Here is a 24776-nt window from a genome sequence, read left to right as displayed (position 1 = left end):
TCGTAATTTGTTCGGGTTTTCAACTCGATAATTAATCAACTTCAATTTTATTATAGAAAAAAAGGTTAAAACGTTTTTTTCTCTTAAAAAAAAATATTTTCCAAGACAATTTCTAAAACATAAAAATTTAAAATTTAAAACATTATTTTACAAGGATACATTAATACAATATTTAAAAAAACACACCAATATTACATAGATAAATTAAAACGATAAAGAAAATACAATAAATTAAAACACCGTTGAAAAAGAAAATAATACAATATTAGTTGTGGTCACCAAATTTTTGCCAGATATTTTCAATTAGATCTGCTCTTAGGACTTGATCTCGCCCTTGCATTTCTTATACGATTTACTTTTTGAATATACGCAGATTATAGGAGCTGTATATCCAACTTCATACTCGGGATCTTCAACATTAAGATGACCTTCCTCATTCCCGTTATTGTCGAACTCAGTAGGGTCAGAGTAGTTAGCATACGTATCCCTTTCATCTTCCACTATCATGTTATGTATTATGACGCAACATTTTAAAATTTTGCGCATCAGTTGCTCGCTCCAAGTAAGTGCTGGTTTACGAATGACTGCAAATCTAGCTTGTAGTACGCCGAACGCCCGCTCAACATCTTTACGAGCCGCTTCTTGACGCTCTGCAAATAATCTATCCTTGGGTGTTTGTGGAAGTGGAATTGATTGTATGAAGGTCGTCCACTGTGGATAGATCCCATCGGTTAGATAATACCCCATGTTATAATGTTTTCCATTAACCATATAGTTAACACGAGGTGCTCGCCCATTCATCATATCATCAAAAATAGGAGAGCGATGGAGTACAGTCAAGTCATTACAACAAGACCCTGGAATCCCAAAAAAAGAATGCCATATCCAAAGGTCTTGTGAGGCAACTGCTTCAAGAATGACAGTAGCTCTACCACTTCGGCCTTGATACATCCCCCTCCAACCAACCGGGCAATTCTTCCATTGCCAATGCATGCAATCAATACTTCCCATCATTCCAGGGAACCCTCGGTGAGCACCGATTTGTAGGAGCCTTTGGAGGTCATTTGCATTAGGTGATCGTAAGTACTCTTCTCCAAATGCATCGATAACAGCTTCAGTAAATTTTTCTAATGCAACAAATGTTGTTGATTCACCAAGCCGACAGTACTCATCTGTTCTATCTTCTCCTTCTCCATGCGCTAACATGCGTAAGGCTGCTGTGCACTTCTGCAAAGATGATATTGGCACTCTACCACTTCCGTCAGGACCTGGAGCAAAAAATGTATCATAGGCTTCCGCTGCTTGCACTAGGCGAAGGAATACATGTCGATGCATTCGAAATCTACGCCGGAACAAGTTTGGAGGATAGGTAGGATTAGGGGAGAAGTAGTCATTGTAGAGGTTCTCGTGACCATTTTCACGATTCCTCTCAATGTACCTTCTTTGATAAGGACGTCTTCGACGATTACGATTGATTATTCGAGATGCTTGAGATATAACAGGAACAATAGCTTCTTCTATTATTTCATTTTCATTTTCATTATTGTCATCACTAGAGGATGAAGATGATGAGAATTCAAATAAAAAATCCATTTGAGGTGAAAAAGAAGGAAGATGAGTGTGATGAATAATACAACTAAGAGAATAAGTATATATCTATATATAGACAAGAGATATTATCCAATCTTATCAGTAATCTAGATAGAACCAACCATGAGCAAACAACTAGGATTTCATTTATCCAATCAATATTATCCAATCTTATCCGTAATCTAGATAGAACCAACCATGAGTAAACAACTGGGATTTCATTTATCCAATCGATATTATCCAATCTTATCCGTAATCTAGATATAGAACCAACCATGAGCAAACAACTGGATTTCATTAAAACAATATTTTACAAGGCTACATTAATACAATATATTACAAAAGACAACACTCTGGAAAACGAAAAGATAACACTCTAATAATCTAGTTGTTTTGCAAGTCTTGAAACAGTGATAATTTCCATTGTTCTTCCGCCGGAATTAAATTATTCCTTGATGCTAAAGATTGATATGCATTCCATTTGTACAACCTTTCATCCTGTTGGAGCTTCTTATTGGCGAGAGTCATTTGCTCAGCCCTCATCTCCATCTTTTTATTTTGATATTTTATTTTCTCCCATTGCAATTCCGCATCGCCAGACTTTTTTTCACCAAAACGGTCACCAAATCGGTCAATGCTTTCAGCTAAATAGGCAACCTCGCCTACTTTCATTTTTCCTTTGTTCTTTTTAGCTGCCTTTATACCTTGAGGGCGTTGCCTACCCATATCTACTTCATCGTCTCCACTATGGTATAGAGTAAATAATTAGAAAAACGATATCTAATAGAGTAAAGAAAATCATAGAAAGAAGAAAAGGAAAAGTATGTCAATATATATCAAATATTATTACCTATTTGTAGAGAAAAAAAATAGGAATTATGGTATAGTTATTTTTTTGAAAAAAAATAGTTAGATGTTAAGTTTTGGTAAAATTAAAAATAAAGGGTAAATAATTAGTTGGTAAAATCAAGTACTACTTGTACATCCCAACCACTACCAAATTCTTACGCAGCATAATTTGTCCGTTTGTGCCATCTTCAATTAAAAAATGTACTTTTTATACTGCAAGCTCACTTTCTTCTCCGCGTCTTCTTCCTTGATTTCTCACAGAGCGTCTTCTTCCTCACATAATTGAGGATGTATCCTCATGGTTGGAGTTCTAATTTGTTCTACTTTTTCTCTTCCTCAATTTTTCAAGGATTGTATTCCTCATGGTTGGACATGCTCTTAGAAGCTGAAATCCTACCATTTGCTTTCCGTGCAAAACTGGTAAAAAGGTTCCCTTTTTGCTTGCACAAAATCTCATTTGTGACGGCACGTATCCGTCACTTTGGAGTGACGGATACCATTTTGCCTCACAAATGACCCAAATAGAGGAGAGAGGGAAGCACATGGGGGTGCCCCCACCTTGTCCCCCTATTCGTTTTGTGAGTGGCATTATCCGTCACTTGCTCCGACCCGTCTTCAGCAAGACTAATTGGCTTGCTTGTTTTAATACTATTGATTCTTATTATTTGATTAAAATACTAGTACTTGTCAACTACGAAGTACAATAAATTAAGTTTTGGTCTGGTAATTGGGTTTTTTCACACCCACTTACAAGCAGTATGGTTGATGATGATAGTAACCGTGATCTTAATCTTTTGGTTAAAGATTTCATAACCTCAGACAAGCAATGGGATGTTTGTAAATTATCCAGTTTAGTGAATAGCGATATTGTTAATCAGATTACTAACATTCCAGTGCCACATAATGATATTCCAGATACCCTCATTTGGGGGTTGTCCGTAGATGGAGTTTTCTCTACCAAAACAGCAACTTGGTTAGCGCAAGGTTTGTTCGATCAAGCTCTTGACAAATGTGAATTTCAGTGGATTTGGAAATTGAATATTCCTCCTAAGTTGAAATTTTTTCTTTGGAAAGCCTGTGTTGACGGCCTTCCAACGAAAAGTAGACTTCTCAAGAGTCATATTGATGTCCCACCTCATTGTGTTCTGTGCAACAATCCTATTGAAAACAAAGATCATTTCTTTTACGAATGTCCCTTGATTGGGTCTGTCATCCAAGACCTGAACATTATTACACTACTACAAATTTAGGCAACTACAACGCCCCTTTAACAACGATTATTCACGAAAATCACAATAGACGTTGTAGAATGTATGGCGCGAATTTTACTAAAATAAATTACAACGGGTATGGTTATAAAAACCGTTGTTATTAGTTTTAACAACGGGTCACACATGCACAACCGTTGTTAATAATTTGGCGCAAAATTGGCGCAAAGTTAGTGAAAAGTAATCACAACGGTTACTTTTGAAACCCGTTGTTAAAACATATTTGACAACGGGTGTTTTTTACAACCGTTGTTAAAACATATTTCACAACGGTTGTTGTTTAATAACCGTTGTCAATACCTTCCATACTGTATAAACCACACAAACAGAAGTCTGCTGCAGCCACAAAACACAACCCTTAATACACAAACACAAACACAAACACAGGAGACAAACAAACACAAAACACACACTCTCTTTCTCTCTTTCTCTCTTTCTCACTTTCTCATCGTCGCTTCTTCTCGCCGTCATTTGTTGATTTCATCGTCTATTACGTTCTGTATTTATCAGGTAAATCTCGCCGTCACTGTTAGTTTCATCGTCATTATTTTCTTTTTCTATTTATTTCTTTTGCATATATGTGTTTTTATCGACCATTATGTTATTTGTTTAAGTATTGTTCGCATAATTAGTTACTAAAACAATGAAGAAGCAAGATGCATGAAGAAGTAAGATAAACATAATTAATATATATATATATATATATATTTATAAATACATAAATTAAAAAAAAAAAAATTACATATGTAAAAATGCAATTCTTATATTTTCATGGAGGATCTTATTGTGCTCTATCGTATCCATCCTCTCCTCCTTGGCTATTTGGAGGTTCCGTTCGCAGATTGCTATATCGTCATATAGCCGCAATCGCTTTGCTCCCGTCAAGCCATCTTCTTTGGCGTGCTTGATGCGGTTCGAGCTTCCGCAAGGTAGCTCCTGAAACTTTCCTCAATATGGAGGAACCGGCGGATGAAGTTGTTGTTGTTCTCGATCATGGTAAGAGTCTTTAGGATGAAATCATTCATTTTCTTAGAGTTTTTGAGTTTGATTTGAAAGATTAAGTAGAGTTTGTTTTAACAGTTAGAGTTTGGAGATGAATATATGAGATAATAATGGAAATGTTAGTTGAGATATGCAATGTATTTATACTAAGCAATGTGTGTGGGTTGAGTTAATTGCTTTTTAATTAATAAATATGTTAGGAAGTTGTGCCATAATCATCATCATATCTCTCAATAATGCTCCTTCAAATCCGTTTACTAACCCTTCTAATTCCATATTATCCGTTCATATGTACAGTGATGTCAGTAATAATGCATGCATTGGAATTCTAACAGGCCGTAATTATGCATGCATCTAGTAATATTTAATTTAATTTTTTTTTTATTTTTTAAGAACAAACAACAACGGTTATTTTATAACAACCCGTTGTCTTTAGTTATAACAACGGTTTTGTATATTAAAACCCGTTGTTATAACTTTCCCCCCAAAATTGTGTCACACTTTCCACAACGGGTTTTTATACATAAAACCGTGGTTAATAGTTTTAACAACGGTTTCCTTAAGTAAGCCAACCGTTGTTAAAACCTTCTACAACGGACGCATTAACAACGTCCGCTTTTTTATATAACAACGGTTTTTGACCGTTGTTATAGCCTGTATCTGTAGTAGTGTTAGTTTCAACGAGTTTTTGTCAAATTATGATAATATTACAAGTCAAAGTTTTCTAACGAAACTTAATTATCTCAAGGATTTAATTCCAAAAGATGACTTTATAAAGATTATTTTTATTTGGTGGAATGCATGGTTCCATAGTTATGGGGCATATTCTGCACCGCTGACCAAGTCAACATATTGAGCAAGGTCAAGGGTATCCACAGCAAAGTCAACGACTTAGACAGTCTAGCCGATGCAATCCATCGGCCTGTCACCTGGGTCTCGGCCAGACAACTAGCCAGCCGGGACACATATCCGCGTACTCATATCCAAGACCCCTCGGCCAGCCTACCATAGGTCCATCGGCCGAGGGTAGAACGGTCTTTCCACTTGGCCACTTGGCCACTACGTGACAAAAGGTGAAAGTCTATAAATACTCCTCAACCTTCATTGAGGAAAGGATCCACAAAAATTGACCTAATAACCACTATTCATCTGGTAATATCTTCCTTATCTCTCTACAATTCACGTTTAGTCAAGTAACACATACTTAGCCCTTTAAGTTTATTGACTTGAGCGTCGGAGTGAGTACGCTCGGCAAAAGCCGAGCCCTCAGTTTGTTCATCGTTTCAGGAGAGATCAAAGGAGGATTCAAGCAAAGACGTCATTCTACAAGCTACGAGTGGTAACAAATATCTGCTCTGGAATTACACCCGGAACAATTGGCGCCGTCTGTGGGAAAAGACACTAGAAGCTAGTCATATTCATTCCCAAACAACAAAAAAAAAACAACACAAAAAACCCACCCAAAAAGCTAAGAAGATGTCGAAACAACAAGAGGTAGTCGCGACCGACGAAACCGCATTCTACCAAGATGATACTTTTCACAATTCGAGTCGTCGTGCGGCCCTCCACCGTGAGTAATCCAACCGGAATTCGAATGCCGATAATACTAGGACACGCCGCCGCCGTCACCAGTCACCATCATGGGACATGTGGTTGACACAAAGAAAAACCGAAGATGCTCCTAGACCTGGTGGGAGTACGCCGGCTCACACTGTCACGCCAACGAGAGCCGCGGAAACCGTCCAAGAGACCAGGGCCCAGAAAGTGACTCCAAGAAACTTGAACGGAGCACTGGGAGAAGCAGATCATGCCAAGACGCCGGAGGAGCCCAAAGTGCTAGTGGTGGACCTGAGCCCTCCCCGTACTCACGAGAGGACAGCGTCGCCGCAGCACCGACGAGGTGCAGACCGGGGGAGCCAGAGAAGCCCGACTCAGCAGAGTCGGAGAAGAAGCCCGAGCCGGAGAAGGAGTCCTTCCCGCTACGAGGAGAGGAGCCGGACTAGGAATGCGAGGAGCCGATCGCCGCGTGTCATTCGACACGTGGTCAGACAGCCCCTCAGTGATTATGTCCTTGACACCGCCGTGCCAACTAAGTCGAAGTTGCTTGGCGTTCACGTCAAAGGAGACAGTGACCCAACCGACCACGCCGAGGCCTTCGAGTCTTACATGTCGGTATGGGAGCAGCCCGATGAGGTCTGGTGCCGAGTCTTCCCAACGACTCTGCATGGGATGGCTCAAAATTGGTACAAGGGGCTTCCCGACGGCTCGGTATACTGCTTCGCCGACCTAAGAGACGCCTTCGTAGCCCAGTACTCTTGCAATAAAAGGAGGGCCGTGGAGACGTCGGACCTTCTAACTATCAAACAGGAGGAGGGCGAGTCTCTACGAAGCTATGTGAAGAGGTTCGATGGCAAGGTTCAGCAGATTCGGGAGATCAACCCCGAACTGGCGGCTTTCGCACTGATGAAAGGCCTCCCAAGGGGAGACTTAAAAGACGAGCTCATCAAGTACGGGGGTTTGGGCTTAGACGCCGCCAGGAAGATGGCCGACCAGGCCATCAAGGTGGAAGACTATCACAAGACCTGGGTAGGCCCCAGCGAGGCCGAGCCCTCAGAAAAGAAAAGCCGCCGGGATGACAACCCGGATGAGAGACGCCGTGACAATAACGGGTCACGGTCCGATGAGAAACGCCGTGACAATAACAGGTCACGGTCTGATAGATCTGCCAGGAAACAGGACTCGACGGGCGCCGGGGGGAGTTCGGGAACGTTTTACCAAAGGCATTACCATGATAAAACCCCTCTGGTCGCATCGGCCGCCGAGGTCTTCGCCCGAGCGGCGAGGGCCGGAAGTGGGAACGGCCTCCCAAGCCAAAAGGAGACGGCGACACGAGCGATCTTTGCGAGTACCACGGTTGCACAGCCACCTCATCGACAACTGCCGGCATCTGAAGAATGCCATTGAAGAGCTAATCCGGAAGGGAAGCCTCGACAAGTATGTGGCCAAAGGCCAAAAGACGACGCCCGGCGGCCGGATAAAAAATCCGTCTTTCAACGGATAGGAGTGATCCATGTGGTCATCGGGGAAACGAGAACTACGGCGGGTCGGCTCATGGGCACAAACGGCACCTAAACGAGCCGTATCGGGCCATCAACTTTGTGCCCAACACACGGCGATCGCCCCGACATTCCCGATATGACTATTGGGAGGAAGGACTACGAGGGAGTCATCGCCCCTCACAGCGACCCGCTTGTAGTCAACTTGGACATATCCAACCACCTGGTGAAGAGGTGCCCGATTGACACGGCGCGCTACACAAACATCATGTTCGGTGTGCTTCCTTAGCCTCGGCACGAAAGTCAAGGACTTGAGCCCCGCACCAATCCACCGTACGACTTCTCCGGGCCGGCCTGGTACCCCCAGGGTTCAATCGGGACGCCAAAGTGATGCTCGGCGAGGGGAATGCGGCTAAGAATGTCCTAGCTGAGTTCGTCGTCATTGACGGCTCGTCCGCCTACAACGTCCTCATAGGCCGAGTCACTCTGAGCGAGGCCGACGCGGACCGCGGTAATGTCCATCCGGGCCCTGACACTGATGTATGTCTCGGACCGGGGGGAAGCGCATAAACTCGTCTCCAAGGACGAGAAGGACGAGGTGGTCAACGTTCAGATATCTGCCAGAGGATGCAACATGCAATCCCTCAAAGTGGCAAAGCAATTAGAGAAGGGGAAAAGCTCATCCCTGCAACAGGAGGGCGACCTCATGGACGTGACTGACGGCTGACAGGGAAGGAGCGCCTCTAAAAAGGCATTAGGGAACTAGTAGACTCTGTATAGCGGCGGAGGTGTCCGAAATGGCTGTGGACACCCCGGCGCATTTTTTATATCTAAATGTAAAATCGACCAGGTCTCCCAACAAAACGTTCTTTTTCCCCATAGTCACTAGTTATGAAGAAACAGACGCCGGCTCACACTGTCATGTCGACAAGAGCGACAGTCTCTACCAAGAAGCCGACGCCGGCTCACACTGTCATACCGACAAGAGCGGCGGTCGTTATGAAGAAACAGACGCCGGCTCACACTGTCATGTCGACAAGAGCGGCAGTCTCTACCAAGAAGCCGACGCCGCTCACACCGTCATACCGACAAGAGCGGCGATCGTTATGAAGCAAGCGTACGCGCTCACACCGTCATCCCGACAAGAGCGGCGATCTCCATCAAGAAATGTAGCGCTGTGGCGATCACCCCAAGTAGTAGACGTTACGGCGAGCCACCCCCCAGGTGTGGCGCCGTCGCAGCCACTCCAAGTGGTAGACGCCGCGTAACACGCTATCCGAGAAGCGACGCCGCTCACACTCGTCATCCCGACAAGAGCGGCGCCTCCATCAAGAAATGTAGCGCCGTGGCGGGGCACCCCAAGTAGTAGACGTTACGTTAGCAGCACCCCCAGTGTGGCGCCGTCGCAGTCATTCCAAGTGGTAGACGCCGCGTAACACGCTATCCGAGCGTACGCCGCTCACACCGTCATCCCGACAAGAGCGGCGCTCCATCAAGAAATGTAGCGCCGTGGCGATCACCCCAAGTAGTAGACGTTACGGCGGTCACCCCCCCAGGTGTGGCGCCGTCGCATCCTCCAAGTGGTAGACGCCGCGTAACACGCTATCCGAGAAGGGGACGCCGCTCACACTTTGTCATCCCGACAAGAGCGGCGGTCTCCATCAAGAAATGTAGCGCCGTGGCGATCACCCCAAGTAGTAGACGTTACGGCAGTCACCCCCAGAGGTGTGGCGCCGTCGCAGTCACTCCAAGTGGTAGACGCCGCGTAACACGCTATCCAGAAGCAGACGCCGGCTCACACTGTCATCCCGACAAGAGCGGCCAGCACAGTTGATACTCGCAAAAATATTCAAAATACCTTAGAAGCGTTAAACACAGTTGAGATACACACTCTAAACTGCCTCGGCCAAGCCGAGGCGGAAACAAAAAAAAAGAGACGCTCAATTAATAACGTAAGAGGGCAACTCAGACAAAAACAAGAAAAGACCTCGGCCAAGCCAGAGGCAAAGTGGAAACGCTAAATACAGTTGAGACGCTCAACTTTTAAAAGCGCAAGTAAAAGAAATAAGGTAAAGGCCTCGGCCATGCCGAAGGCAAAAGAAACGAACTCTTATTAATAATAACAGGTTACAGGTGAAAAGAATGCAGACGACGGCCGTCCCCATTGGGATAAGCCAAAACACAACCTACCAAAGTTGTACAAAATACAAGGAAAGAAAAGCAAAAGTTACAAATATGTCATTTGAAACGCCAAAAGATGGCAGGGAGGAAGGGCTTAATAATTGGCTCCCGAGCAGTTTGCGATCTGCTTTGTAAACTTGTTCTCATCAAGCGACATGGTAGTGTGTGAGGAGTCAAGCTATCCGAGACGCCGGTGAGCTCGGTGACAACCGCCCGTCTCCCTATGCCTGTTCTTTGCTTGCCATCGGCGGCGGTAGCCGCATCTTCTTCAATAGGCAACCCAAAGACTTTCCCTAGCGACCTCGGCTTCAAGCCCTCGGCCTTGGCCTCGGCGGATCGGTGCCCTCATCCTCTCGGCTTCCTCCTTGGCGCCTTAGCCTTCTCAAAGAAGAGTCGCTTTCTCCGCGCCGCCTCCTTCTCCATCTTCGCCCTCACCGCCTCCTTGGCCTTCTCCGCCACGGCTTTCTCCTTAGTTTCGAGCTTATCATCAAGCAGCTCGTCAAATTGGCCCCACGGAAAGGAACCATCAAGAGGGAAAAGCTCCCCGATCACTTCCCTAGCGCTTCTTCTTCGCCATATCCCTAATTCAGCGCACAGTTTGGGAAGCATGACGGTTTGGAGCATCTCAATGTCCTCCTCCTTTTGCCTGATGATGGCCTCTTTGCCCCGAATCACCTCCGCCTGGGCCTTAAACAGGTCCCTGGATTCGTTCCTCTGCTGGAGATAGAGGTCGGCATGCCTCCGAACAAGGTTACACTTCTCCAAAGATCTTCGCGCTTCTTTGCCGCCCTCGGCCTCGGCCTTGGCTCTCTCGTGAAGGACCTCCTTTTCCGTCCCTCCTCCCGAGTTTTCTCTCGGCCAAGAGCGCCTTCTCAAAGATCTCCCTAAGCCTCTCGCTCATTGAGGAGATCCGGCTTCGCCGACGCAGCCCACCGCTTAGTGGCATTACGCTCAAAAACAGCTTGAGCCACGGCTTTCTCCTGCTCTACGATACGAGCACCGGTAATCACGTTCCACCTCGCCGCTCCTTAATCGCCTTCGTGCCTTCCTCTATAAGGCCGGGAGACGGAAGCCTTCAGGATGAAGGGACAAAGGTGACACTTGGATTACCGACTGCACCGGGAGAGGGAAGCCTTCGGGATGAAGAGTTAACGGTGACGCCTTGATCACCACCTCCACTTGCGCCTAATAAGAGCGAAAGCCGACAATGCGGGTCTACAAAAATTTAATAAAGGCATCGGTATCAACATGTATCGACATATCGAAAGCTTTGTCATCGGGAGCACCTAATGACCGGCTAAATTTGAGCCACAGGGATAGATGGGTACCATGCTTGGCCTTCTTGGCCGGAGGAGGCACTTCCCTGCCAGCGGTAGAGGCTGTCTCCTTCCTCTTACGGACGAGGGGAGGTTCTTCCTTGTCAGAGTCCCCCTCATCAGGAATATCAACAATCTCCACCGTCTTTTTCTTAGGGGGGATGGGAGGTGGAACCGGTGTCGACGCCGTCGCCGCCGAAGACTTCGTTTTCCGCGTCCGACGCACTACGCCGCTAACAACCTTCGCCTGGGCCTCCTCCATGCTCAAGCCCTTCAGCCGTTGTTCCATAAGATCATTCGGCGACGTCCTGCGGTCATGAGCTAGAGCCTTGGGATGCAAGTTAGCAACGGTTTTATCTTTGTGCAGCCCCATTCTCCGGAGGATATCCTCAGACAGGTCCGGTCCAAAGTGGTCTGCGAAAAAAACAAAGCAAGAGTTAAGTAGAAGAAATAAATCAAAGTTCGAGAAACAGGAACGTTGAGAATGGTAATGGGCCTCACACCGACCCCACTCACTGTGCTAGGGCCGGGTGAGGCCGACATGGCATAGGGGCTCATCCTGAAGAATGATCTGCGTCGGGGAATCCATCTTTTCGGCACCCCACTCTTGTCCACCTCAAAAAGCCTCATCGCGACTTCTCATCCTTCTTAAGAGGGACCCTACGGCATCCATTTTGAGCTTCTTCCGGTGACCCATCCGTCGTGCTCCGCCTTAGTCTCACACCGCAAATTAACTCGGTCTTTGGAAGGAGCGGGCGGCGTGGATAGTCATCCCAAGACACCTTAACGTACACCCACCGACCTTGCCAGTCCTTGCAAGAAGAAAGTTTATCAACAGAGACATAACCCTGCTCCATTTGCACACTGTGCCATCCGACGCGGCCAGAGAATGGTTTGAGATGGTGAAGCCGGCGGAATAAATTCACCGTTGCCTCTCCCTTGAAGAGACAGAGCGCACAAAGCCAATTATGGTCCTCATAGCCAACGGGTGCAGTTGGGCAACGGCAACGTTCATGGCTCTAATAATGGCCATAACATACCCATTCAATGAAACCGAGCCCATACTCCAAATGCCGCATGTATACGCCGGTGTAGCCGGTGGAGGGCAATCGACGGCCGACCCTCCTCGGGGATAACAATTTTGTATCCCCTACCGAAGAAAAAATGGCCCTCGAAAAATGTCTCGCCGGAACAACTGGCGAGCTTATGAGTCCAAATACGGTCAAGACGGACCTTACAAGCGTCGCCGTGATCCATGACGTACTGTCTCCCCTCATTAGGACGAGACCTTCCCGCATCATCACCAAAATCACCAAAGGAATCGTCATCCTCCCATTCCTCCAGAATTTGAGGATCAACTTCAGGAGAAGGAGACCTAGGGCCCCCCGACGCAGGTTTACTTAGGTCCAAGACACCCGTGAAGACATGTTCGCAACAAATACTAACAAAATAGAAGAAGATTTGTTTGTTTACCTTGAAGAAAAACACTCGCCGGATCGAAGACTGAAGATTGGAAGAAAAGGAAGCCCTTGAAAGTTTAGAAAGATGAAGATTTTGGAGAAAATTTGAGAAAATGAAATTGGTGGCCAAAATCACTTTAATAACCGCCTATTTATAGGGAAAAGCCCATGAAGAAGGACCAATCAGGGCACAGCCCATGAAGCGTCAACCAATCAGCGAACAGACACGTGTCAGACATGCAACCACGGAATGTCAATCAATGCAACAGTGACCAAGCGTATTCAATACGCCCATTCACATCTCTTCGCCTGTTCATCTTCCTCAACAAATTCCTAGGTACCTGCTCTCCGCCGGCCACATGATCAACCAAGCTAAGAAGCACCGGCCGGGGGCAATAAAAAACAACCGGCACTCTCAGCCCTGGTCTCGGCCAGCGTCACACTCTTTTCCACATCGGATACCCTTTACGCATCCATGTGGAGGGGGGATATGGTACGGCCTAACAAGAACCACGCCGATGCATCAGAAGAAGTCGATACCAGAAATTTTGCAAAAATACTTACGCAGAATATACGCTCAACATATATCGGAGCCCATACCACGGCATAGACTACGCTGGGGGCAAATTGATGGGGCATATTCTGCACCGCTGACCAAGTCAACATATTGAGCAAGGTCAAGGGTATCCACAGCAAAGTCAACGACTTAGACAGTCTAGCCGATGCAATCCATCGGCTGTCACACTGGTCTCGGCCGGACAACTAGCCAATAGGACACATATCCGCGTACTCATATCCAAGACCCCTCGGCCAGCCTGCCATAGGTCCATCGGCCGAGGGTAGAACGGTCTTTCCACCTGCTAGCCACTTGGCCACTACGTGACAAAAGGTGAAAGTCTATAAATACTCCTCAACCTTCATTGAGGAAAGGATCCACAAAAATTGACCTAATAACCACTATTCATCTGGTAATATCTTCCTTATCTCTCTACAATTCACGTTTAGTCAAGTAACACATACTTAGCCCTTTAAGTTTACTGACTTGAGCGTCGGAGTGAGTACGCTCGGCAAAAGCCGAGCCCTCAGTTTGTTCATCGTTTCAGGAGAGATCAAAGGAGGATTCAAGCAAAGACGTCATTCTACAAGCTACGAGTGGTAACAAATATCTGCTCTGGAATTACACCCGGAACACATAGAAATGATATTATCTTTAATAATGTTAATTTAAGCACCAGCAAACTTATTACTTTATGTAATAATAGCACTAAGACATGGAATGTGACTAGATTTAAGGATCTCAACAATCCCGAGGTAGAAGAGTTAGCTAGAAAGAATTCTAGTAAGGAAGATATTTGGTGGGAAAAACCTACAAACGGTTTCTTAAAGCTAAATTTTGATGGATCGAGAATAGAAGGTAATAAAGCTGCTTTAGGATATTCTATAAGAGATCACAATGGTAAAATCGTTTTGTTGGGAGCAAAAAAGTGCGGATCCAATAGTATCCTTGTTGCGGAAGCACTTGCTTTAAAAGAAGGTATTTTAGCAGCTAAATACTTAGAAATCTCAAAGTTAATTGTGGAGGGTGATAACTTATGTGTTATTAATTCGATTCGATGTACTTGGCAAATTCCGTGGGAAATTTCTAGTATTATCAAGGATGTGAAATTAGACCTTCATTTTTTCGATGAAGTGATAATTAAACATTGCTTTCGTGAAGCCAACAAGGTTGCTGACTTCATGGCTTCAGTTGGACATTCATGTTCAACTCTTTCGAGGTGGTTTGATAGCCGGTGGTTTCAACTTACCTCCCTCATTCGAAAGGATGAGATAGGTTGGTTCTATCTTAGAGGATCAACCTAGTTTTCTTACCTAATAAAAAAAAAAAAAAAAAAAAAAAAAAAAAAAAAATACCAAGTACAATAAAGATTGATGTTTTTTTCTCACAATGAGCTCGTAATTTGGATTTTATGCTTGTGATATCATAGTAGTGGCTGGAGGACCTAAGAATTTTTCATATCGTAGTAGTTGCTTTATTACTATTCTATTTTGACTCGACTTCTATAATGTGGCAACAACTGAGTGCTACTCTGTATCATTTCGAAGGACAAATTTACAAGAATAGTCGGATAATCAACATAATAGATCAATGCCAAATTAAGACACTCTTATGGCATTAACTAGTTTATAGAGGGCCAAAAAAAAAAAGATACGCTAAGAGCACACTTCGGAATGGGCTCCGGAAAGCAAGTTTTTTATGTGGAAATTTTCTGAGACGATCTGCAATTAGCTCTACAAATTTTGGATATTGAGAGATTCTGTCAATTCATCTTGAATGTAGTCGAGATTTCCAGAGAAGCTGTAAGAATTTTCATTGTCTATCTATTAGTTATATTCACCGTTCCCTGAATAGGAAAGTCCCTTTGCTAAAGACGTGATCAATACACGTAGACACAGTACGCTCAGATGTGTAATCTATTTCTGCAAAAGTAAATGAACAAAAACTAATGCACAATCTCAGCAATAAACCATAGATACTGAAGCACATTTACTTGTGAATGAACTCGAAATTGCAATTATATGGTCTTAAATCTCTTCTGCATTGTCTAAGTATGTTATTTGAAGAATGTGAGTAATCCACATGTGAATAAATAGCAAGCATACCACAACATTTAGCTGAGATGGTATGAAATAGTGTGAATCACTTGCAAAGCTTCAAATTTTTGAGAAACGGAGAGACGAGCGATTTGGGGTAGGGCTTGGTAGCAAGACAAGTTGGGTAATTCTCAGGCTGCTCAATCCACATTTTGTGAGTAATCCCACCTGCCTTGAGCTTTTCCGACAGCTTCACTAACTGCGTCTCTCCCTTCACTTCCAATGTCACCTGTATGTATTACTACATATTTTCAAACTGCAATTTCGATTGAATCAAAGAGTAATGAACATAAGGAAAATTAGTTTTGATGAGACCTTGTGCATAGAGTCGATATTGGGAGGCGAACAGTAGGAAAGGGTGACAGGATCATCCTTGTTCTCCCAAATCGCTGCAACAGAGGCGTGGCACCCCTGCGTCACAACACTCCCCATTGGCCAAGTATCTATAAGGTCTCGCCTCAATACCACGTACTGCACTACAACCTCCTCCTTTGCTGTCACTTCCTCTCCACTTGTCGTACCACTACTCATCCTTAAACTATTTCCTCTTCTTGAATTAACGTACAACAGAGGCCTAACACTTCGCACTTTCGCAAACCTCGTACTAACACCTACTACTACTGCTGCTGCTGATGCACCCCTTAGCGTTACCAATGTACTCATTATTTTTCCACTTCTCCATCTACTACAGTCGAGTAAAATCGTCCCACTAGGCTTCTGTTTTCATCCATTTTCATCCACGTATTCTTTATCATGGGTTGCCTTTCTCCTAATTCATTTTCTTCGTATCGGCCACCCTTATCTAGCAAAGTATAAAATAACCAAACCATAAAAATCGCAAAACGAGCAGGAAAACACGCATTTTGGTTTTGGCTATCAGAACTGCATAGACACAGCACTTAACTACAATCTTTTGTTTAACTTAGTAAAATTTAAAAACTATTGACGAGGCAATTGGGCGAATCGAGTCAGGTTTGGGTCGAGTCATTTTTAGATTCAGGTCATCAAAGTATCGAGTTGCTTCGAGTTGGCCTAGCTTTATACTCCAATTGTTGTCCTTTGGTTTTGGCACAAAGACCAAGGAAAGGGGAGGAGGTCAATTACTAAATGACAAGTGGAACAAATTGAGTGTGAATGATCAATTTACTCATAAAATTCATTCTTAAAATAGAAAGGACAACAATTGACTACAACAATAAATATGACAACAAATGATCGGGACAGAGGAGTAGTTTAGAGCAAAACTAAATCAAATTCATAAAATCTCCAAAACAATAAATATAAAACCACAGAACAAAATATGACGAATGCAAAATCAATAAATCCCGATTTTTAACTAGAATCTTTATCTAATTTTCAATTAATTAAAGAACAACAATTGGGGATATATTCATCAACTATGGTTTTATGATTTAATTCTCCAAATACATAGGATAATAAATAAAGAAATTAAAAAGGGGGAAACAATGAATCAATAAAGGAAAACGTACCAATTGAATTTGAAGATGGTGAAAATAGGAGGAAGTTGGGAGGAGATGAGAGGATAAATTGATGACTGAGAGTTTGAGAATCAAATGCGTTGAAGCTTAAAACCCTCCTACTCTATCCCGAATCCCTTTTTGTTCGGTTTTGTTCGGGGGTCGAAAAATAGGCTCAGCAATAAAATTTGATTATCCGAACTAAACATGGTGAATGGTTCATTCTAGTCAGGTCGGGTTAATTATTTAGTTATTTTTGGTCGGGTACTTTTGAGTCGTTTGGTCATTTTAAGTCATTTCGAGACGTTCTGTCTATGAGCCTCTTCAAACCGGGCTTATTGCTATTGATTCAATGATTCCTATAGGACGAGGTCAGCGAGAATTAATTATTGGGGATAGACAGACTGGTAAAACAGCCGGGATGTTGCTTTTAAATGAGTTATTTTGGGTATATTGAGTGAATTCGGGTTAATTTAAGTTAGGTCATTTCAATTCAGGTCATTATCGGGTCTGGTTATGTCAGATCAGGACTTTGGGTCTATCATTTCACACTTTTAGGGCTACTTTCGGGTCTCGAATCTGATCAATTTTGTCAGGTTTAATCCGAACCTTCGATATACGGTTTAAACTCAATCTGAAATTTTTGATATTGATCTGATTTTTTGGTTATTTGAATTGGATTATCAAAACATTTGAATATCCTAACTGGAAAATATATTTTTCTCTATATTTTTCTCTTATTTACATATTTTTCCTATAGTTTATTACCATTTTTTTATTTTTTATTTTTTTAACTTTAATCACTATTTTAAGTATAATTTTTTATTTTACATTTCTATTTTATACGGAGTACAACTTTAAAAAGGGTTGAAATGTAGGAAAAAGTACGTGATAGTTAAATTTATGTCGAGATTATTAGGGTAAGAAAATAACGAAAATCATCATGCAAGATGATGAATACGATATTATCTTAAACTTCACTATTCAACTAAATTTCAAAGAAAAATTCTTGTGTTCTCCGGGAGGACCATACTCTTTACACCTAACCTTTTATAATATTTTATTTAGTAGATTAGCTTTAGATGTAAGGAGGACGGTACTCCCAGAGGACACACGAATTTTCGAATTTCAAAATATGGATATCCGCTTCCGATTCAACCATTTTTGGATATCTAAAACATTTGGAGTAGATATGGATATATGAATTCATATACATCTAGTATGAATATTCAATCCAAACTAGCACTATGGCCAGACATCCGATCCGTGCTCTGCTCCCAAAAGGAGTAGATCCAATCATAGAGTAAAAACAACTAGTTTTAAACCCGTGCAAAATTGCACGGGTATGTATTTGGGCCGGTATTAATGTTTTTGGATGAATTTTTTTTATTTGCATTTCTATTATAATTATATAGTTGGTCTAAATCAGCGATCTATATAACCTCTAATGTAACCCTAACTTCCCCACTATTGCCATTAAGCCACATGCCCACAAATGCACTCCTTGCAAACTGCTGTAACTGTTGCCATCACTTAATTAACTGCACATGCCATTATGTCAGCATAACTGATTCTCTGATTTCATGCAGTTTACGATTTGAAGTTTGACGGTTCAAGTGTATTTAACATGACGATATTAATGTTGCATATAAAACGTACTTGTCGAAGTAGAAATTACTCGGTAACCTATAATTGTCATCTTCCGAGTTCCGAGTGCGCGATTGATAGTAAAGTTGCCATAATTTTTGCTCTAAGTAAATAAATCTTCGGTGATAAACGACTTTCTGTACAGATCTGAAAGGATTATTTAAAAAAAAAAAACATATGTTAACGTTTTACAATTGTGTCATTATCATGTTATATTTAAAAAAAAAATGTTTTTTAGAACAATTTTGAATCATTTGTCTTATAATTTTTTAAAATTGGTAAATTTAAATATTTCAATAAATTTATAAATTTATTTTGTTTTTTTAACGAAATAAAATATTTAATTTAGCTTTAAATGCTTGTTGGAGTGTAAATTTACTCTGTAGCCTATCATTGTCACTTACCATTTTCGGTGTCTGTGGCTTGTGAAAAAGTTGCCGAGTTTTTTACTTTAAGTAAATACTCCGTCACGATTATTTTATTTTTAAAAATATATCGTACTATCTAGTTTTAAAAATTATGCAAGTTATGTAATTTATTCGCATTATATGTAATTCATTCCCGTAATTAAATGTAATTTATTCTCGTAATTTTATTATTATGTAATTTTTTTATTAATTATGTAATTCTTTCCGATTATTTGTAACTAATTTCTTTACACACCAACGGGTCCCACCATAACCTGAATTTCCAAAAAAAAAAAAAAAAAAAAAAAGTTGTACAAATGATATGGCGCATCCTGCATTCGGTATTGTCTTCTGAATTAATAAAGATAGTTAAACAAGTAGTTATGGACAAGTAGTCATAAGATTTACTAGGTTCATGTGTGCAGTAAGTCCTCATTACTTCCCGTTATTACGAGCAAAGCGGAGATGAATATGCCGTATGCATAGATGCATAGTATCATCTCGACAAGCGATCTAGCATCTGCAAATAAATCAGATATATGTGCCAACTATTTCTGTGAAACCAAAACAACAAAAACAAATGTACATTCTCAGCCATAGAAATAATCAATTCTAAGACTTCATTTCCAAATGCAATTCTACATTCTTAAATCTTCAACATCATCCACGCATGTATTTGGAAAATGAGAGTAAATAATCTACAGAAAGTGTAACAAACATATCATGAATTGATCTCTTGGAAGAGAATTCAAACTAATGAAGAAGTACCCAAGGCATGGTGTGAAGAAGTACCAAAGGCATAGCTAAAGAAGAATCAATTGCAAAGCTTCAAATATTTCAAAAATGAAGGGCCAAGGGATTCTCAGGCTGCTCAATCCTCATTTTGGGAGTAGTTTTGTCAGTCTCGAGCTTCTCTGATAGCTTCACCAACTGGGTCTCTCACTTCTAATATCACCGGTATTTCAAATTGCATTTTTTATTGAAGTAAGGAGTAATGGAGATGAGGGAAATTAGTTTGATGAGACCTTGTGCTTAGTGTCAATGTTTGGAGACAAACAGTAAGAAAGGGTGATGGGATTGTCCTTGTTTTCCCAAAATGCCGCCAGAGAGGCATGGCATTCCTGCATCAAAACACTCTCCATTGGCATTGGCATTCGTCGAACCACTACTCAACCTCCCAACTATTTCCTCTTCCTGTATTCACGTGTAATGGAGGCCTAATGCTTTGCACTTTCACAATCCTCTCATTACTACTGTTGATTTACAATTGAAACGAATTGTCCCACTATGCTTTCCTTTTCATCCATTTTCTTCCACAAATTCTTCATCTTGGGTCGCCATTCACCTAAATAATTTCTTCATATTGGCCCTCTTCATCTATCATATTACAAAATTAACCAAACTGTAAATCGTCCAAAAGACAGAAAATGCGCGATTTTAGTCATGGCTATTAAAAACCGCAATGACAATGCACTTAACTACTAGAGTCGTTTCAGATTCAGATCATCACAACGTCGAGTTGATTTGATTCAAGTAAGTTTTAGGACAGATTGGGTTGAGTCTTGCCCACAATGAGATCTATGGTTGTTCACCTTTCTAGAGCAAAGACCAGCTATGAAATATCTTACCTCAGATTACAAATGCCAGTGTGTAAAGAAGGAAGTGCTTTTGAGTCGTATCTATTTCCTTACAGTAGAAGTATCCAGTTTTTCAAATGCTTAAAGGCTCCTTCACCAAGAGATTCATCTTTTCCTGAAGAAATTTAAGAACATCATGTCTCTCTTCTTTTAAAAGCAACTGCCTCAACTTTCGAAATGTCAAAACTGGCGGCTGCATCCCTTTTTCTATCATCTCTTCCATATATACACATGCATCACTCACCCGATCCAACTTGCACAGCCCATTTATAAGAACCGAATAAGTATGCATGCTTGGAACAAACTTTTTTGATTTCATGTACTTCCACACCTTCAAAGCATTATCCGGGTCATCTCTATCGAAGAACATCTTTACCATTATTGTATACGTGTCGGCATCAGGATCACACACTCTAATCATCCTTCTGAAAACCCGGAAAGCCTCGTCTGTTTCCTCTTGCGCAATCAAGCTGTTCAATATTATATTGCAAGTCCTTGCATTAGGTGTGACCCCTTTATCATCCATTTCTTTCAAAACCCTAAACACATTTTTAAATTTATTTAATTTACAAAATGCACCAATAAGAGCATTGTATACAACGACATCAGCCTCCACACCATCTTTGGCCATTTCCAAAAATGTGTCTATTGCATCCTCGATCCGGTGCTCTACACCATAAGTATGAACCAAAATACTATAAATGAACGATGTCGGCCTACAGCCCTCAGCCTCCATGCTTCTCACAACCCCTACAGCTTCATCAACTCTCCCTGTTTTACACAGGACGTCGACCATTATACCATAAGTCACTATATCAGGATTGCAGCCCACATGAACCATTTGTCGAAAAGTCTCTCTTGCCTTGGGCAGATTTGGTTCTCTTCCCCAACCCTCGAGTAATATGCTATAGGTTTTGGAGTCGGGCTCAAATCTATCTTTCATCTTATCAAAGAGTTCTTGGGCTTTTCTGACATTCTTGGATTTGCATAGAGCACTCAAAAGCCCATTAAACGCAGCTAGATTTGGATAAATACCATATTTTTCCATAACATTGAATGAATAGAGTGCTTCATCCACTTTCTGCATCCTAGCATACCTCCGTATTATAGTGCAGAATGTCTCAACATTAAGTATCCTCTTGCTCCTCATATTGTTTACGAGATTCCACATGATTTCGAACTGCCTTATTTTCGCCAAAGACTCAATCATAGTATGATATGCTTCAACACTATGCTCATACTTCTGTTGCTTACCAGCCCACTCAAAGAAACAATATGATATCATGCCTGCATTCTGAAATCTCGTCAAAACCTTCTCCACTATATCAGGTGTAACTCTGACTCCACTGTGATCAAGCTTAACATCCAAACCAACCTTGGGACAGCTCATCATTATTCTACATATCTGTTTATATGCCATATCAGCTAAATCTTTCACGTCTACATCCGAAGAATATGGTCTAGTAACAAAGGCATACGCTGAAGATACTTTCTTAAACTGAAACTGAACTCTAGACATCTCTTTTATCCACATTAGTCTATAAGTTCTCAAGAGCATTCACCTGAAATTTTCAAAATTTGAAACCATTTGCATCAAGCTACCTTGGTCGGTTCATTGTGAGTAAATAGCCGAACCCTCATATTTCGCAAACTGATGACACTGACAGCAAGAATGGATAACACTATTGTAAAATGTCGATTGTTAAGCATCACGAAATACATACAAACAAAGCAACTACATTGTTTTCTATCACGAAAATTATACTCCCTCTATCCCAGTCATTTGTTGTCCTTTTCCATTTGGGGTGTCTCAGTCATTTGTTGTCCTTTCTATTTTAAGAATGAACCTGATGAGTAATTTGATCATTCTCATTCAATTTGTTCCACTTGTCATTTAGTTATTGGCCCTCTCCTCTTTCCTTGGTCTTTGTGCCAAAACCAAAGGACAACAATTGACCGGGACGGAGGGAGTACCAGACTAGCAAATAACGCAACGACCAAGCCAAATCATGTACATTAATCCTTCTGAAATACGAAAACATGCCACATTGATCCATGTAATGATGTAACACCTACCTCGCAACCAGGCCCGGTTCTGAGGGTCGTCTAGAGGGGCGGCGGCCTAGGGCCCAAGCTAGAAAGGGGCCTATTGTTCAAAGTGTTAAAATAATAATAGTGGTAGGAAAAGAAAAAAAATCTAATTTAGTAAAAACGAAGCAATGCTTTTCTAATTTCTCACCCGGACTCTCTACCCTCCTTTTTTTTTCTAAGACCCGAATTCCCAACTCTTTTCTTCTTTAATTGGAAATTTAGAATTAAAAAACTCATCTTCTAATTCCTAAGCAATGGTTTCTTAATTTCAATGGCCCAAGATATAAGATATATGATCACTGATTAACTGATTTAGTCGATCATAACCTTAAAGCTTTGATTGAGATGGTCTTCAAATGTGGTAGGGTGAGGCTCTTGATAAAAGTTAACGCCTTAATTAAGAGTTAATCTTCTTCCACTACCACCACCCTTAATCCACCTTACACAACCCCAAGAACTGCAACAAACCCACTATTAATGTTTTGCCGCAACTCCTTTGGTCAACCACCGCCAAAATTATTGGCCACCAGCCTCTTGGCCAAATTACCACCAAAATTGCATTATCTCACTACTAAAATTCGACCACCACTCCTTTGGTCACTTGTTAAAATTTCGCCACAACCCCTCATGGTAGATATTATTTTTAAGCGAAAGCAGCAAACCACTTGCCCAAAACCCGGCATGGCTCATCCCAAAATCCACAAAGCCTCTTCCGCTACACGAAAGAATTGCATTATACCCACTCCAAATTATGACACTATCCTTCTCTCACTACCAATTTCGGCCACCATCTTCTTATTCTTCTACTGGATTTACCCCAAAAGAATAAGAGGACAATTATCTAGAGTAATTAATGCATTTTTTTGTAATTGGAAAGGTATACGCAAAAATAAAATTCAAACACCACTGATTTCACTTGCATTAACTAGCACATGTACATTATCCCTGAAAATCAAATAAGCAAAGCTCAAAGTTTAAAGCACTCATTCATTAACTAGCACACTCTTCGACAAATCATCATCAGTAAAATCAGATGAAACATATGAAATTAAGAGCAAATTAATATCAATTGAATAGCAAATTAATACAGTACTAATTTAAGGGCAAATTCGTTTGAATAGAAAACTGAATAGCAAATTCGTATGAGATTCAATTCAAATAAGCATATGAAATTAAAAACAATAAAAAGATTAAAATCATACTTACTAAATAATTGATGGATTCGAAATAGGAATAAAAAAAGAGGGATTTATCCTTCTTGCTGGTCGTCGTCTTCGCCGGTCACTATCGTCGTCGGCTGCCGTTTAATCTCAGTTTATGGTTAGAGGTGCGTTTAGGGTTAGAGCCTAGAGGTGGGTTTTGGGCTCAAGGAGAGAATTGGGATTTTGGTAAAGAAAGACAGTAAAATAAGAGTTCATATTCGAGTCCATACTTAGAAGTATAAGGTAAAGAAACTAGGTTGACTAATCAACATATACCATCCTCTCGGATGAGAAAGGTAAACGAAATTCAAAGAATTTTCATTTACCACGGAGAACCATAATAAGAAAGGGTACAAAGAAGGAGACTCTAGTCTGAAAAGTCGGATACTTTAAAACCCCAAAAATAAATTCATTACGATAAAATAGAAGCTGAGAAGTAACCTTACCAAACTGTAAAGAACACAAAGGGGAACAAAGAAACCTAAAACCCAGATTTGTGTACACATCCAAAAGGATTAAAAACTTCAATACACATTCATCAAAAAGCTAAACTTTATATTCTGAAAAAAAATGAACAATGAGTTCAATTTACAAAGGTAAATCGATACAAATTGCTATTAAATCCTTAATTTAAACCTTCGTACGGGTTAATAACCTTGATTATTTTAAAACTAAGTTATAGAACATTATCGATTAGGTGTTTCGAAATTCAAATCCGGGTATCCGATAATTCTTAAAAAAATGAAATATCCTAATCTTTTATGGTCTCTTGATACGTACTTGATTCTAAGCATTAAGTAGTATCTAAAGTTTTGTTATCTCGAATTCTAATTTATTAAATACTAATCATAATAAGTGTAAGGCAATATGGGCGCTTTGATAACCCTTATGATTAATATAAAGATAGGTGTTTCGAAGTTCAAATTCGGGTGTCACATAA

General features: G+C 41.4%; 2 protein-coding genes across 7 annotated transcripts; both read right to left on the bottom strand.

Annotated features, from left to right (window-relative positions):
* Positions 1-15266: 15266 nt before the first annotated feature.
* Positions 15267-17009, bottom strand: LOC141599151 (uncharacterized). The gene is made up of 3 exons (XM_074419078.1): positions 16865-17009; positions 15690-16176; positions 15267-15603 (listed from the first exon to the last, which is right to left on the bottom strand). Exons 2-3 carry the CDS (start codon positions 16035-16037, stop codon positions 15421-15423), a joined length of 531 nt encoding a protein of 176 aa, XP_074275179.1. The 5' UTR covers positions 16038-16176; positions 16865-17009; the 3' UTR covers positions 15267-15420.
* Positions 17010-19503: 2494 nt separating this feature from the next.
* On the bottom strand, positions 19504-24539 carry LOC141599149 (pentatricopeptide repeat-containing protein At1g77360, mitochondrial). Of its 6 annotated transcripts, XR_012523734.1 has the most exons (4): positions 23841-24079; positions 22106-22203; positions 20535-21948; positions 19504-20283 (listed from the first exon to the last, which is right to left on the bottom strand). XR_012523734.1 is itself a non-coding variant. In XM_074419075.1 (2 exons), exon 2 carries the CDS (start codon positions 22099-22101, stop codon positions 20617-20619), a length of 1485 nt encoding a protein of 494 aa, XP_074275176.1. In that variant the 5' UTR covers positions 22102-22105; positions 23841-24080; the 3' UTR covers positions 19504-20616. The 6 variants fall into 6 exon arrangements, 1 of the variants encoding a protein (XP_074275176.1); XR_012523732.1 differs by having other exon boundaries at positions 20535-22203; positions 23841-24080; XR_012523733.1 differs by lacking the exon at positions 22106-22203 and having other exon boundaries at positions 20535-22105; positions 23841-24080.
* Positions 24540-24776: the final 237 nt, after the last annotated feature.

This window comes from Silene latifolia, chromosome 9 (assembly GCF_048544455.1).
Source record: "Silene latifolia isolate original U9 population chromosome 9, ASM4854445v1, whole genome shotgun sequence".
Lineage (NCBI taxonomy): Eukaryota > Viridiplantae > Streptophyta > Magnoliopsida > Caryophyllales > Caryophyllaceae > Silene > Silene latifolia.
This window is presented reverse-complemented; position numbering and strand designations above follow the sequence as displayed.